Raw genomic sequence first — 15,365 nt, forward strand, 5'->3', positions numbered from 1 at the left:
AAGACAAGTAAGTACAAGAGAGTCAAATTATTCCAAGTGAATGTTACTCCATGGACCCAGCCACTAATTTCTCTCCAAATCATTTGTGTCATTAACAAATAACTACCAAAAAGTGACAAAATGTCTTGAATCACAAATAATTTACCAGTGAGTTAAAGCCAGTAGAGTTTTATAATTAGGTGCCTAAATTTCTTCTAAACACCATTTGTGATTTTTCAAATGAAAATAATCCCCAGGTTTATTGCCAGTGTTATTTTCATATTGTGTGAGTTTATAGAATTTGCCCTTTTCTTTGTGAACACAGTTGAAAGTAAAAGTGGGTCATAAGGAGAGGAAAAACAAACAAAAAACCAGAGATGGCCCTTATCTGCTCTAAATCAAACAGGATCCTCCATATCCTCCAGCTAATGCTTTAGTCTCTGAGATACAGCATCTAAATGCATGCTTTTAACAACTGCATGTGTATACTTTCATTGAGAATATTTGATCTGAATTTATCACTTTTTCTGTTCTGAGTTAGAGACTTAGTTGATTGACTTGCAGGTGTATTGCCTATGTTTTAATAGCAATTTAAACTAAGTTTTTGATGCCAGTCGGTGGCATCAAGTGATGCCATTTGGTAGGGCATCGTTATCTGTTGTGCTTTGTGTTACTGAATATAGTTAAATATACTCTTATCTTTATTTTTTAGGAAAGTTCTAACTAAAATTTTAAATCCAGATTCATGCTATCATTTTTCAGACTGGCAATATAAATTACTATTTGGTAGACTATCAGTATGCTCCATTACTACAAAAAAAATATGTATTGGGGCTATTTAAAGATGAGTCTTTTAATTTTATACCAGATTAAAATATATTTAAAAATTCAAATAAAGGTTGAAATGTTGCTTTAGTTCTTGTGGTATGATATCAGAATTATTTGGATAATTGAAAAAATTAGTTTATAAGCTGGTAAATCAACTTCCTTACTGTATAAACATTATAGCAAGTTACAATAAACTTAAAGGGGATGAAGAGATGAGGAAAAGACAAAGTGTGGAAAAATTTAACTTGTGCTAAGCAATTCAGCTACACTACACAGGAAGCTGTATCGGGAGAAGTTGCAGAATTCTCAACCTCTGGTATTTGATTCTGCTGCTCTTAATTCTGACTTAGGACAGCTTCTTGACTTAAAAACAGAGAACAATTCTGTAGTCCCCCTTAGGCAATTATGATCATCATCTCATTATGACAATTACAGAGATATTATTTTTATGACTAGTTTTGTCCTCATTTAAAATTTTATTTATAAGGCTACAATAAGAAATACTCATTTCTCAAAACAAAATGTCACATTATGAATTATGTAACACAAGATGATCTTTGGTGAATCACAAATTCTAACTTTATCACTTACGTCACTGTCCTTAAGGACATAATTTTTAAGCTGATGTCTGAATTTCAAGTTCTGTGTTTCTCCTTTTGACAATTATTGTTATAGTAACAATTAAAACATGTTAACGATTCTGCTTTACCCTGATGCAGATCAAATGTTAAGCATATTTAGTCTAAATTCAATGAAGAAGTTTAAATGTGTTTTCCATGAATCAAAGGTTTTGTCCAGTACATTTTTAGAATTCAAAAATGCTCTAATTCAGTTTCTGTCCCTCCTATGTAACTGTCTAATTACACCAACATATTTGGTTAATCAACAAAACACAAGAAATTAAGAGGAATTAGGAAGCTCGACCCTTAGTCAATGGGCCTTTCATTTAATTATGCAGTTGGCAAAATAATTAAATACAACTGAATCTGTTATTCATAGAGTTAAAAGAGAAACATGTAAGCCAATCCAACAATGCAGATCAGTTATTGGATCTCTCATCCAATGATTTTGAATTTCATATGATTTTTGATGCAATTGTCACAGTCTTGTGAACAAAGATGAGCTAACTAGAATGTAATGAGTATCCGTGTAGGCTACTTAATTTCAACGTTGAGCATTTTAATTGAAAATATCCAAAGCTTTACTATCAGAAAATTAGAAACTTCTCAGAACACATGTTGGATCCATTCATATATTGCAGAAAAAGCATGTTATTCCTACACATCCCTTAATTTATCCACTTACATTGATGACTACTTGTCTTGTATATATTTGCTATGACTACATAGTCTCTCATTCTTGTTTCCCATTGTCTATAAGAAGATGGACGGATATACACAACCAAAAAGACAGAAAAAAATTATACAGCCTGTCTCTTAATTTCTAGATGTTTATGACCTATTTACTCATATAAACTAAGGTAACTGGAATCAGTGAACCCAATTCTTGATTATTTAATGGTTTGCAAATGTCCAGCTATGGGCAGAAGGATCAAAGTACATGTTCTCACAATATTTTATGAAACCAATGTCCCAAATATCATCTAAAAATAGACATTATTGAGATCCTAGGTAAAAGGAAAATACTACTCCTGAGTTGAATCCACTACTCTAAAATAGACGTCTCAGCATAACTTTGACAAATATGGAAGTACTTCTCTTAATCCCCTCAAGTTCTTCTAACACTGGACTTCGGTGAAAACAAAATCTCCACATCAGTTTGAATGCACAGACATTTAAATAGAGTATGGGAACTCTCCAGAAAGTGGGTACTTGTGTTCTGAATGTTAATGGTGGCATTGCTGTGGGTGGTAGAGATGGGCAGCTATGGAACCATCCTGGGGAAAGGAGGACAAAAAGAAGGATTTCTCTGGATTAGGGAGTGAAAGTCTTAGAATATGCATGATGAAACTATAACCAACTACTTTTGAGGCAGAAAATATAAAGGTGTCTTTTCTTGGATAATTTGTATCTGGGGATAACACTGTCATTCAGAGGTGTCACATGGGTACACATATTGGGAAAATCTGTATAATCCTGCCAGCTAGAAGGATACTATGCTTTGGGAACACCTGGAGGACGCTACCTAACTTCTAGCAGTGTATTCTCTTGATCTGTAACATGTCTTTATAGTTCTCCCCAGATGGTATTAAGGATTCAAACTGACTAAGTGTACTTTCAGTTTCTCCTGGAGAAACTAAAATGTTACTGATGAAGACCCCTCTGGGTCTTGCCTTGCAAGAGGGCAAGAGTAGAAGCAAAACAGAAAGAAAGATCCCCCAGGAGATTAGCCACACAAAAAACCCAGGTTCAGCTCTTTCTACCAGCAAGTTTTTAGGAGCTTGCACAGAATAAGGTCTATCCCGAAATCTTAAATCCACATTTTATACCTGCCTTCTAATTTTCTTTCTCTAACCCTTGTTCATTTTCTTTCTCCGCTGGTCCTTTCCCTTTCATTTCATTGTTTTACCCTTTTTCTCCTTTTGCCACCATCTTTTGTTTTCCTTCTCTCTGGGGCAAGATGAATCATCCAAGTTACTCTCAGAAAAGCACTACACAGATAGATCCCAAACCCAAAGAGTGCCAGCCACAAGCAGCACAAATCCCAAAAACGGGACTCAATATCGTGGGCAAAACTGTTGGGTGGTAGGTTTCCCATTTAAACCCTTAAACTTGTAAAAACAAAAAAAGACCTATGTGACATTAGAAGTAGGTAGAAGAAATATTTAGTTTTGGTTTTATGCATTTTGAGGCCATTTAAATTTTAGCCAACCTGTTGTGAAGTCCTTTTCCATCAGTTTCTGAGAAATAACGTCTTTAACACTTACCTACTTTATATTGTCTCTTTGAAAGTTTTCCCCAAATAAGAAACTAATTTAGAAAAAATAACTTAACCCACCTGGGACTATTAGTTCTAAACTCTGAACATACAGTTAGGAAATTAGGTAAGATTATTAATAGTCTATTATGTAGCATAACTTATTTTAATAAAGAGAGCAAGAATTAGCTATTGCCTGAAAAGTTTTTCTCTAAAAATTTGAACATGACTTGCAGCAGCATTTACTGTTCTGTTGGGTTTTTACACACTCAATGGTAGTTCTTCCATTCCTTATCAAAGAACTTTCAAGTTTGAGGGAATCTGAACTCATCTTATGCAAGCTCCACTTTCCTATGTCATCTCTGTCATTATTTTAATTCACATTTTTGTTGAACTTTACACTTTTCAGAAGCTTTCACATACATTATACCTTTTCTTTTCGACAGTATCACCACAGGAGATGAGACAGTATAGGGATTATTTGCTTAATTATACACCAGAAAAGATAGGGACACTGATGGTGATTCTTGGCCCCAGAGGTCTCCATGTTACCTCTCACACACCTGGGTCCTCTTTTGTCATATTCTCCAAACATTCATAGTGTTTTAAGATCTTCACCCTCATGTGTTAAGACGCAGTGAGTGGTTTCGACCGAATCACATAGCAGCTAATGACACATTTGCCTGGAATCTACATTTCCTAAACATACTTTTCTCCTAAGAACTCCTGCATATTCTGGAGAGGTTTTCTAAAAACTTTCATCATCACTAAACAAAGGTAGTTTGTAAATCTTGCTATGGGTGCAAGGCCGGGGGTGAGGGTATGTCCTTGTGTAGTACATCTAGCTGCTGAAGCTTCAGACCCTCTGCTTTAGAGAACTGGTACTTTCTAGACTCTTTCCCTCACTCAAAGAAAATGGAAAACCTGAGAGAAGGCATATAGAGACTTCCCATTCTGCTTACTTGGTCGCTAGGATCATCTTTTTTCTTGCTGTCTGTTCTTTCTGTTCCATATGTTGTCTGGCAAGATGTTCTCCTACAGCTTTGGCTGGAAACTCTGTTTCACAAGTGTAGCCAAAATCCCGAGCCAAGTGTAAAGCTTCTCCTGTTGGCAGACAATAAAAGTCAGTTTTCCACAAATGTCTAAACTCAGTAAGAGTAGCACTTTATATTTTCCTCAAGCCTCATCCCTCCTTGTGGTCAGATGGATCATTTTTTCCTATTTATTCTAAATAATCCTAGGGAAAGGACTTTTGGAGTGGGGATAGAGTAGGATGAGGAGAAATTGAGGAACAGAGAAGCTACTTACCAGGCAGATGTACGTGAAAAACTGAAGGGGCAAACAGGAACAATGATCTAGGAGTTTTGACTTCCCTAGAGGCTCGAGCCCAGTTTGGCTTCTCAGATCCTATACATTAATGCCCGAGGGAAAAAGCTCCATGGGCTTGCCATTCTGTTGTTGATCGACCTACAATCTATCCTTAGTATATTTGAAATATTCAGATATCTTTCCCAGGGGATCTATCAAAATATTGACAAAGGGTCCAAGTAACTTTCCAAAGAACTTGAAACACTTTGGAAAGGGGAGAGCAGTGAATGTTATCAATTTCGTACCATTATGTTTGCAAGGACGCTAGTGTGTGATCATAGTACCAGCATCATCAGGCTTCATGGTAGGCTTCAGTACCTCTTAGCACAGTGCACAATGCTTCTTATGTACATTAGTAAAAACACAATGCTTTTTAAGTATAATAAAATCATAAATAACTTTTAGCCTTTCACAAACATCTTAAATCTGAGTAAATTGGTAAGAAGTGAGGTAAAAATGGCTTATCTGCGAAGTAAGGTTTGGCAATATAGTTCAACCTTGAAAACAATAGTAGTTTTAAAGCTCAAGTCAAATTTCACCTGAGCATGAAAACTTAAAAAAAAAAAGCAAGCTCTCATTGCACATATACTGAGCACTTACTTTGCTCAAGGTGCAGTGCTATGTAGGAGTAATGAGGGATATAAAAGGGCTCTCCCTGTTTCTAGGACAATGCCAATCATCCCCATAATAGTAGCAAAAAACACCCTAGTAGCACTTTCTAATTTACATTGCAACCTATATGAACACTCTCATCTGCTCATGTTTACTGACATTATGTTGCTATTATACATAATAAAGCCATTGTACTACACGTATCACATGAGTGTTACAGATAAAGTGTTTTACAGACATTCAAAGGGTCAACATGGGGAATTAGATCAGATAATGTCTTGTGAATTACGGATCAATGATTTCCAACCCCCTCCCCCATTTCAAAGCAGTGGCAGGTTTTTAGTTAAGATTTTCATATTCATGTAGTAGGAAACATCCTTGTTCGCCATCCATTCTAAATAGGAAGAGGACATAACTACACGGAAAGGGTCCCTATATTGATGAGTCTGGGAAGTGCTAGTTATTGAAGGGTCATGGTTTTAGATAAAGCTGCAATGTACAGGAAATATTTTTAAAGTGCTTATTACCAGTAGTTTATCCCCCTAACTGATTAGGAAAGAAAGTGTGTGCATATTTGGCAGAAAAATGGCACAAAGATTAAAAAAAAAAAAGACACTGTGGGATGCCTGGGTGGCTCAGTCTGTTAAGCATCTGCCTTAGGCTCGGGTCATAATCCCAGGGTCCTGGGATGGAGTCCCACATCAGGCTCCTTGCTCAGCAGGAAGCCTCCTTCTTCCTCTGCCTGCAGCTCTCCCTGCTTGTGCTCTCTCTCTCTGGCAAATGAATAAAATCTTAAAAAAAAAAAAAGACATCGTAATGCCATATAGGATGGCCACTTTTGCTAGAAAAATGACAGACGGGAGATAATTCAAGACATTTCAAAATTGAGGTATAAAATCTGAAACAGTGGCCATAGCACATGACTGAGGATAAGCTCATGTGATCTTGAGACTACAAGTATCTTGCCCCTAACACAATAACCCGTTCACAGTGTCATCTTCGTACATTATGTTGAGTTATGTATATTGATATATCTGCATATTGCAATATTGTCACCGAAAGATATTTGGGTAACATTTTCACAGACACTATTACATATATATTTGTCCTCCACCGCTTGTGCAGTAGTGGGAGAAGTGAAACGGTGCAAACAGGAGGGTGGCAGCATGTCTCCTAAATTTTATGCTAAAACCTGATTCTGGCCCATTATATGCAAAGCTCTCACCGTGTGGTAGTTTTTAAAACAGTTTGAATGGAACAGCTGCTATTTACATTTATACTGACAGCCAGATCCTTCCTTCCCTTAGTTCTGTTTACTGCTTTCTCTTGCTTGCAATGTAACATTGTTACTGGATGTACAGCGATGCTACATCAAAAGAAGTGGCAAGTGAAGACACTCTGATACGTAGTTAAAATGTGTGTATCATGCCACAAAATCTTTGTGTGTGAGGGCCCAAGAATGAATGAATAAATGAATCCATGAATTAAAATACACATGATATCCAGTAAGGAGGACAGATTTGTATTTAAATCCTGTACAGCAGGTATCTTAGAGTCAACGAGTTTAAGAAAAATAGAAATTTTAGGATCAAAAAAGCATGTGAAGGGGCGCCTGGATGGTTCAGTCAGTTAAGCATCGGATTCTTGGTATCCCCTCAGGTCATGATCTCCTGGGTCATGAGATCAAGCCCCACAATGGGGTCCCCGCTCAGTGGGGAGTCTGTTTGAGATTCTCTCCCTCTGCCCCTGCCCCACACTTACATGCTTGCACGCACATGCGCATTCTGTCTCTCAAATAAATAAATCAACCCTTTTAATTTTTTTTTTTAAAGCATGTGAATAAGATTCTAGGGGATCTGACTGATTCATGAAGATAAAGATCAATGAGCTTCTCTGTCTTTGTGGTGGGACAAAATTCCCACGTGAACAAGAAGAGGGTGCAGCAACCTGTGGTGGAACAGTGATTTAGGAAAGGCCGAGAACATTTTTCCTTCTATTTCCATACGGCAAATATTGTTGTGTCACCTCATATCTTTGTGATATGAAGTAGGATGCCCTAGTTCTTTTTTTTTTTTTTTTTAGATTTTATTTATTTGACAGAGAGAGACACAGCGAGAGAGGGAACACAAGCAGGGGGAGTGGGAAAGGGAGAAGCAGGCTTCCCGCCGAGCAGGGAGCCCGATGCGGGGCTCGATCCCAGGACCCTGGGATTGTGACCTGAGGCGAAGGCAGACGCTTAACGACTGAGCCACCCAGGCGCCCCAAGATGCCCTAGTTCTTTGTTTGCAAAATAGGTTTAAGTCATTTTTACATTTTAATGCACTGTGCCACTTGATAAACCGGTACCCTCCCCTCTTTTTTACACAACCGAAGCAATACACTAACTTTAGCATGGATGGCCATTTTATATCATGTCATTTCAAACATATTTTAGAATTAGGATGGATGTTTGGGGGTTAGGGTTATTGCTTGTAGAGGAGTATGTTAAGTGCAAGGCTTTAGGGTCTATAAGCCAAATAGTGCTTACCCCCCTTCCAAAAAAGTAAAAACCCCTAAGAAATATTCATTCTTTTCAATAATAACATCAGTGGTAGGTGACTCTTACTGAGTAACTCTCTCAAAAAGCTAGCAGAAGTAAAATTACAGAATATGAAAATAGCATAAAAAAGAATTTTCTCCCTGATGTCAGGACACTCGTTTTTCACACTCAAAAGCAAAAAGTAAACAACTAAGGGGAAAATATTAGGAAAAGTTTAAATGTCCAGCACTGATACAGCCTAGAAGTGGAAAGTTAATGGGAAAATGTTTTCTGGATCACCTGTTTTACTGAGTTTCTGGGTTCCTACATTATTTTACAGGAAGAAGATCTAAATGTATTTTTAAGTAGAAATAAATACACCAGATTTTCAACCTTTTATAAGTCATTAAGGATTTTTCCTTCCTTTAGAGTTACTGTATTTTAGGGGAAAATGTACTTCAGACAATTAAAAATCAACATCTAGTACACTAATTTGCACTAAAGGATACTGCTATATTGTTATCACCATATAATTCTTACCAACTGTCAATGTAACAATATTGCCTTAAAAACAATTTGTTTAACTTAGTATTGCAATACCCAATGTTATTAAATAAAAGCAACAATTCATATGTGTTAACTTCTAGTCACATATCTATGATTTCAATTTTATTTATATGTATGGGAAACTAGCACTTTGAAATCTATCTGTAGGATTATTCCAAGAAGCACCTATTAGAAAGCAGATTTGAGGGGTGCCTGACTGGCTCAGTCAGTAGAGCACCCGACTCTTGATCTTAAGATTGTAAGTTTGAGCCCCACACTGGGTATAGAGATTACTTAAAAATAAAATCTTAAAAAAAAAGCAAATTTGAGAATATTTTCAAACCTGGATAAGATATTCTATCAACTAAACTGTAATATCAAGCCACAGTAAACCATCGAGCTGAAGGACAAAATTAATATATTATAGGTTTCCCAAACTATTCTGAAAGGAATGTACTCTGTAGCACTCCATATAATAGAGTCTATGATATAAACAATTGCCTTATAATGTGGTAATTCCCTAGTTTAATGATGATTTTGTTTAGACACAAACACTTTGTTTCTCAAAGCAATAGTTTTGTTCCCCATTCCACACCAGACACTTAGCACAGCACCTGATTCATAATAGGTACTCAGTAAACATCTGTCACATGATAAAGCTTTCAAAGATCTTATTGGTTAATTGCAACAATAGTCTTGTGAAGACTTCTAAAGGAAATGGTGATAAACCGGAACAAAGAATTGCTAGAAAGAATGAACTATACAGAAAATCCATAAAAATAGAGTCTATCCTTGTATCAGTGGAGGCATTTTATAAAATAGACTGTACCTATATTTTTCAGCACTTTCTGCTCCCGTAACCTGGGGTTTTTTGTTTTTGTTTTTAATGTAGGGGTGTCAACCCATAACAATCAATCTCTGGGTATGTGCCTGTTTTGAAGCTCCTGAAGTAATCTCAGGCCAACATTAACATGTCCTAAGGTGATGGGAAAGCATTATGTAGGGATTAATTGTACACCTTCATGAAATAAAAGAATTCTGTGGCTTATACAAAAGGAAGGCAGTCACTATAAAGTCAATTATAAACCATAAAGACCTCTGTCTATCAGGGCTTTTGCATAAAGAATTCTGCCTTATTTGGCTGACATACTATAAACTCTAAAAACAAAACAAAACAAAAAGGAGAGGCACCTGGCTGGCTCAGTTGGTAAAGCATGTGACTCTTGATCTCAGGATCATGAGTTCAAGCCCCACATTGGGCATGGAGTCTACTTAAAATAAATAAATAAATAAATAAATAAATAAATAAATAAATAAATAAAATAAAAACAAAAAACGGAAACATAATGGTGGAAGGAGAGACAGACAGCACTGTTAAGGAAACGAAGTCATTAGTCTACTGAAAAGGTGTATTTGTACAGAGAGATATAGTGTGAGATGAAGCTTGCTTTTCATACTAGCAGGGAAAAGATGGGTTTTCAAGAAAAGGTGCTGGGACAACTGGGTGGCCATCTGGAAATAAATAAAATTGGATCTATACCATGCATCTAACAACAAAACAAGGTCCAGATGGATCAACAATTTAGACATAAAAAATAGAACCACAAAGTAATTAGAACACAGCAGAATTCTTTTATAGTCTTGGAATAAAAAAGTTTTTAAAATATTACAGTTAAAACTAAAAACCATGATATAAAATATATGAGACATATGATTATACTCATATCAAAAAGTCTGTAAGACATAGACCTAAACAAATAAGCAAACCAACAGAAAACTTGTAACAGCAAACAGACAAACCAAAGCTAGTGGTGGGGAGGCTTTGCAACACAGATCAGAGACATACAGCCAGTTTTCTGTTATATAATGAACACTTACCAACCATTAAGAAAAACATTTAAAAATATCCCATAAGGGCAAAGTAAAAGAATAGACAGAGAAGCTCATTAAATTCTTCTAGGAATACCTAACTCAACCTCCTTCATAACTGAGGTAGCCTTTTTTTTTTTTTACCCATCAAATTAGCAAAGACCCAAAAGTTGCATATCTACGGAGTTATTTATGTAAGTGTAAGGTTACTCATTGTAGCACGATTTGTAATAGCTGAAGATTGAAAACATCTATATAATATTCAGTAGAGAACTGGTTAAATAAATTATGAGACACTCAAACAAGGGAATATCATGAGTGTTTAAAAGAATGGACAACTTGTAAGCCCTGAGAAAAAAACACTATTATAAGGTGTGAAAAAAAGAACCTGACAGCAGAATAGTGCGTATAGAATACTATAATTTCTTTTAAAAATTAAAAAATCCAATGCATACACACACATATCCTTGGAAGGAAATAGAGACACCATTTGTTTTCTGCCAGGAGGGGAACTGGACAACAAGGGAATAGAGTGCAAAACAGATATTTTACAAGATGCTGTTTTGTAACTTTTAAATTTTCCACCATTTGAATCAATTATCTATATAAAGTTATATTAATTCAAAAGTAAAATTACTCTCTGACTCCATTCTTAGAGAGATTTAAATCTAAACTCAAATATTTATTGTAAATTAAAACACAAGCTATTCCAAACCTGCCACTGTTATTCAGCAGGATGTAGACATCAATAGGAAGAACTACAGTCTATAATTTTACTAAAATACCTATGGATTTTGATAAATGTAAATCATGGAAATAAAGCAGAAACTGCGTGTTTGAAAAGGACATTAGTCGAGACATATACATTGAAAGACAGAATAATGGAAAGAAGAAAATAAAATCACGAGGGAAGTAATGCAGAGACGTGTGTTTTTAAGTGAACAGCACAATTTGCAAGAGTGAGCAGTGAGATGGACCAAAGCGGGCAAGGGCAGGCAGGACTCAGCCAAACAGGCTTGGAGACACTTGCCTTTTTGCAATGAGTAAAAGCAGGAATTTAAGGATGCTCCAAGCACACAGTCAGACCCAAAAGCATATGGGTAGTAGCCTATTTCCTCTACCCCTACACGTAAATACCTTTTTCCCCTGAAGATGAATGAAATCATAAGATGCAGATCAGGGGAGTAATATTACAAATGACTTAAGAACACGTCTCCTAAGATGGTGTCTATTTGTCCACAGTGTTGTCTGATACAATCTCTCATTCATGGAGATCAATTCTTGAAAATTCTGGTAAGTGCTAGTTCCCAGATATAATATCTAATTGTTATCTAATTACCAATTATCAAAGCAGAGTCTCTCAGAAACTCTTCCATACTTTAGAATAAGAAATTTACAAATAACGTGATACCTTAGTCTGGGGGGGGTGGGGCAGAAAGCTTTTCCAAGACAGATCTTAAAATGATTCACACAGGCCCTACTAGCATTTACTTTATTGAGCCCAATTCCACCGACAGCTCTGAAATGCAAAAACTGTGCTCAAGACATTGTCCACGACAGAGTGTTTGTATGCAAAAGGGAACACCAGGTTCTCCTAGTGACTGAGCTCTTCCATCTGACTGTCTGACCAAAGTGAGCACCAATTAGAGCTATTATTACAAAGGGCCAATTTATTAGCCTTTTTATGTCACACACAGTTTAAGAAGGAAGCTGGAAACCTTTATCTTGAAGGAGGGACTAACGTGGGAATGTGAGTCTGGAATGGCCAGACTCATGGGATGAAGGTCCTTTCAGACTTACAATCATGCCATGAGTCCCTGAAGGCTAGCTTTCAGCTCCAGATTCCCACAGAAACCCACCGTGGTACCATGTGAAGGTAATGAGAATATCCGTTTTGTTCTAAATTTCATGAGAAGAGCATCTAAAGCTGAGCATGCCCTGTGCATGTATTACCACTAATACTTGGCAAAGGACTTTGGTGTTTGAATCCTATGAGTCTCAAGCAGTGAACAATACTTCTTCCTAAAATAAAAAGCCATGGACTAATCACATCAGGAAAACTTGATATACCTATACTCACTCACTATACCTCCTCTCTAGGAAAGAGTTCATTGCCAAGTCAGTTGTCCTTGTCTACGTGAGTATATTTAATCCTACATAAGATGTACAAAACAGGGGTGTCTGAGTGGCTCAGTCGTTAAGCATCTGCCTTCGGCTCAGGTCATGATCTCAGGGTCCTGGGATCGAGCCCCGCGTCAGGCTCCCTGCTCCGCGGGAAGCCTGCTTCTCCCTCTCCCACTCCCTCTGCTTGTGTTCCCTCTCTCACTGTCTCTCTCTCTGTCAAATAAATACAATCTTTAAAAAAAAAAAAAGATGTACAAGACAGATGTGGCAGAGTTGAATGAAGGACCATCAAAGATTTGTCCTTTCTTTACATACTATATAGCGTTGCTGCTAAGAAGACTCTGCCCAGCTAGAGACTACATTTTCTAGTATCCCCCATACCCACCTCTGGAATTGGTTATGGACACATGACTAGTTCTTGGAATGTGAACAGCAGTAAGGTGGGTAAGAAGCTGTGTACTTTTGCCACCATGTCTCTCCTTATTGTGAGTTCAATGAACGGGCTCCTAGGACCTAGAGAAGGGAATAGCTACAGATGGAAGGACTCTGGGTCCTTGATTAAAACCGTGAGAAAAGGCCCCTGGTGAGGAACACCCACCTCAAACTATGCTGAGAAATAAGCTTCTATCATGGTAAGCCACTGAAAATTTGGGAATTAACTGTTATAACAGCTAACATTGTCCTAACCATTACAGATATTATGATCTTTATTTATAAACTAAGACAATGAAGCTGAGTCAGTTTAAGTAAGCAGCTCAAAGTCTGACAAAATTTCAGCGGTGAATTTATTCAGGACAGGGGAGGCGTACTTGCCTAAGGGAAAATACATTTTGCAAGTGGGACAACTAGGTCATATGAAGTAAGACGTGCAGGGCAAGGTCTGGAAGCTTACATTTTTTGAAACTAAAGAACGAAACAATAGTAATGAAGGATTTAAACTCAAAAAGAGTGAATAGAGATCATATGAGGTATTTGTAAATGGTCCCCTTTCTTTTGCTGGTGTATATTCACACCCTTCTCTGCCCCACACTGTTTTGAAATACACACACACACACACACACACACACACAGAGGATTTGACCCCCTGTCACAACAAACTGCAAGTCAAGGTATTTATGTTTAAGGACTTCAACGGTGCTTTCAGAACTCCTGGTGTAGCCTCAGAATGTTACATGAGCTTTTGCAAATTCAGCAGAACTGTCCCAGGAAAGCACTCCACTCCGGTGAACAAAACCTCCCTCCAGCAACACTCTGCAACTTTGGCCATCTTGGAAAATCTCAAGTGGGGGTGGGGGAGCAATGGGCAGGAATAACTCCATCATTGACTCCTCATGTTTGTTTTAACAACCACCAACTCTGCAAAGGTTGTTCTGGAATAAAATACAGAGAAGACAGCTAACAGAAGGTGCTAATTCATAAATAATAAATATATAGTAAGAGTATTAGAATCAGAACAATAATATTGGCCAAATTCTTTAAATGTTTTCCAAAGATGGAATTATCACCACTATACAAGAGGCTGGGATTATCCCAAGATCTCAGGAAGATACGTGCATTGGGTTAAACGACTCTAATCCACCATATTTTCCAGAGAGTAACATCTATTTGATGTCATATATAAGCAGAATGAGACAAAAAAGAAGTCACAGCAATATGACTAAAACAAGGGGAAACAAAAAGAACAGCAAGTTTATGATAAAGTGGGGAAGAAGTTGTATCAACCATTAGTTATATATCTAAAACCCATTAGATGAAGAAATATGGATAAAAAGGGGGAAATGATCTACTATTACATTCTGAGGACTCTAGATTCAAACATTCATACCTCATTCTAGCTCAAATATGTCTGTTACATGGACCCAAAAAATCCCCACTCTAAATATCTGCCTTACCAAAATGTTCACTTTTCAATCAACTTTGTGAGGTGAAAGAAATCAGTTTCAAGTGAACCACTTCATCCCAGTGGTTACTAAGTACAATGATATTTGTAACAGAAATGCTGTGAATTACTTAAATATAAATTTGCATTAAATAGCCCTCTCCTTTAAATTTCTAAAATAATCCCAAAATAATTACTTTAATATGTTGATTTGAGAACAATGTTAGGATGACACTATTAATTGCGTGACTCCATTTAAAAGAAATACAGGGGAAAATTATTCTAAAACAATTAAAAACAGAATGATGGAAAGCCCAAGGCAAGCATGGAAATTTGGACTACCATAACAAACTACTGTTATGTCAGTGACAGGGGTAGTTTTTGAAAAACAAATGTTCATTTGCTAATTTCAATCCTCATTATAAAAAGCACCTTGCTGTTCACCAATTGGATCTTTACAAAGGTTATATCACCTCTGCATGGAATGCCTACCAGAGTTTCCACATACTACTCTTTTATTTTTTGGAATTTTTATCAAAATAGAAACAATTGGCAAGTCTGTATTCAAATCTTCCCCAGAAAAGCCCTGACAAGTACTGTAACATCATGATGAAATTTATTTCTAAGTCTGGTGTATGAGAAATAAAATCAATTAGATACTATCTCACTTATGCTTAAGTCCTATCGCAAAATGGAGGTGGGGTGTGTGATTGAATAGTAATAATATATTGGGCCATCAGGATGTTTGAGAAATAACTCTGTAAG

The 15,365-nt window shown here is 36.8% G+C and overlaps 1 protein-coding gene across 1 annotated transcript in view; it reads right to left on the reverse strand.

The window, feature by feature from the left end:
• The window catches only part of TFAP2D (transcription factor AP-2 delta), a 61,651-nt gene that overhangs the window by 27,082 nt on the left and 19,204 nt on the right, over nt 1-15,365 (reverse strand). The window contains exon 6 of the mRNA XM_021692102.1: nt 4,647-4,788. Coding sequence (XP_021547777.1) covers nt 4,647-4,788 — 142 coding nt within the window. The remainder of the gene's footprint in view (nt 1-4,646; nt 4,789-15,365) is intronic.

The sequence above is a fragment of the Neomonachus schauinslandi genome, chromosome 8 (assembly GCF_002201575.2).
Source record: "Neomonachus schauinslandi chromosome 8, ASM220157v2, whole genome shotgun sequence".
NCBI lineage: Eukaryota > Metazoa > Chordata > Mammalia > Carnivora > Phocidae > Neomonachus > Neomonachus schauinslandi.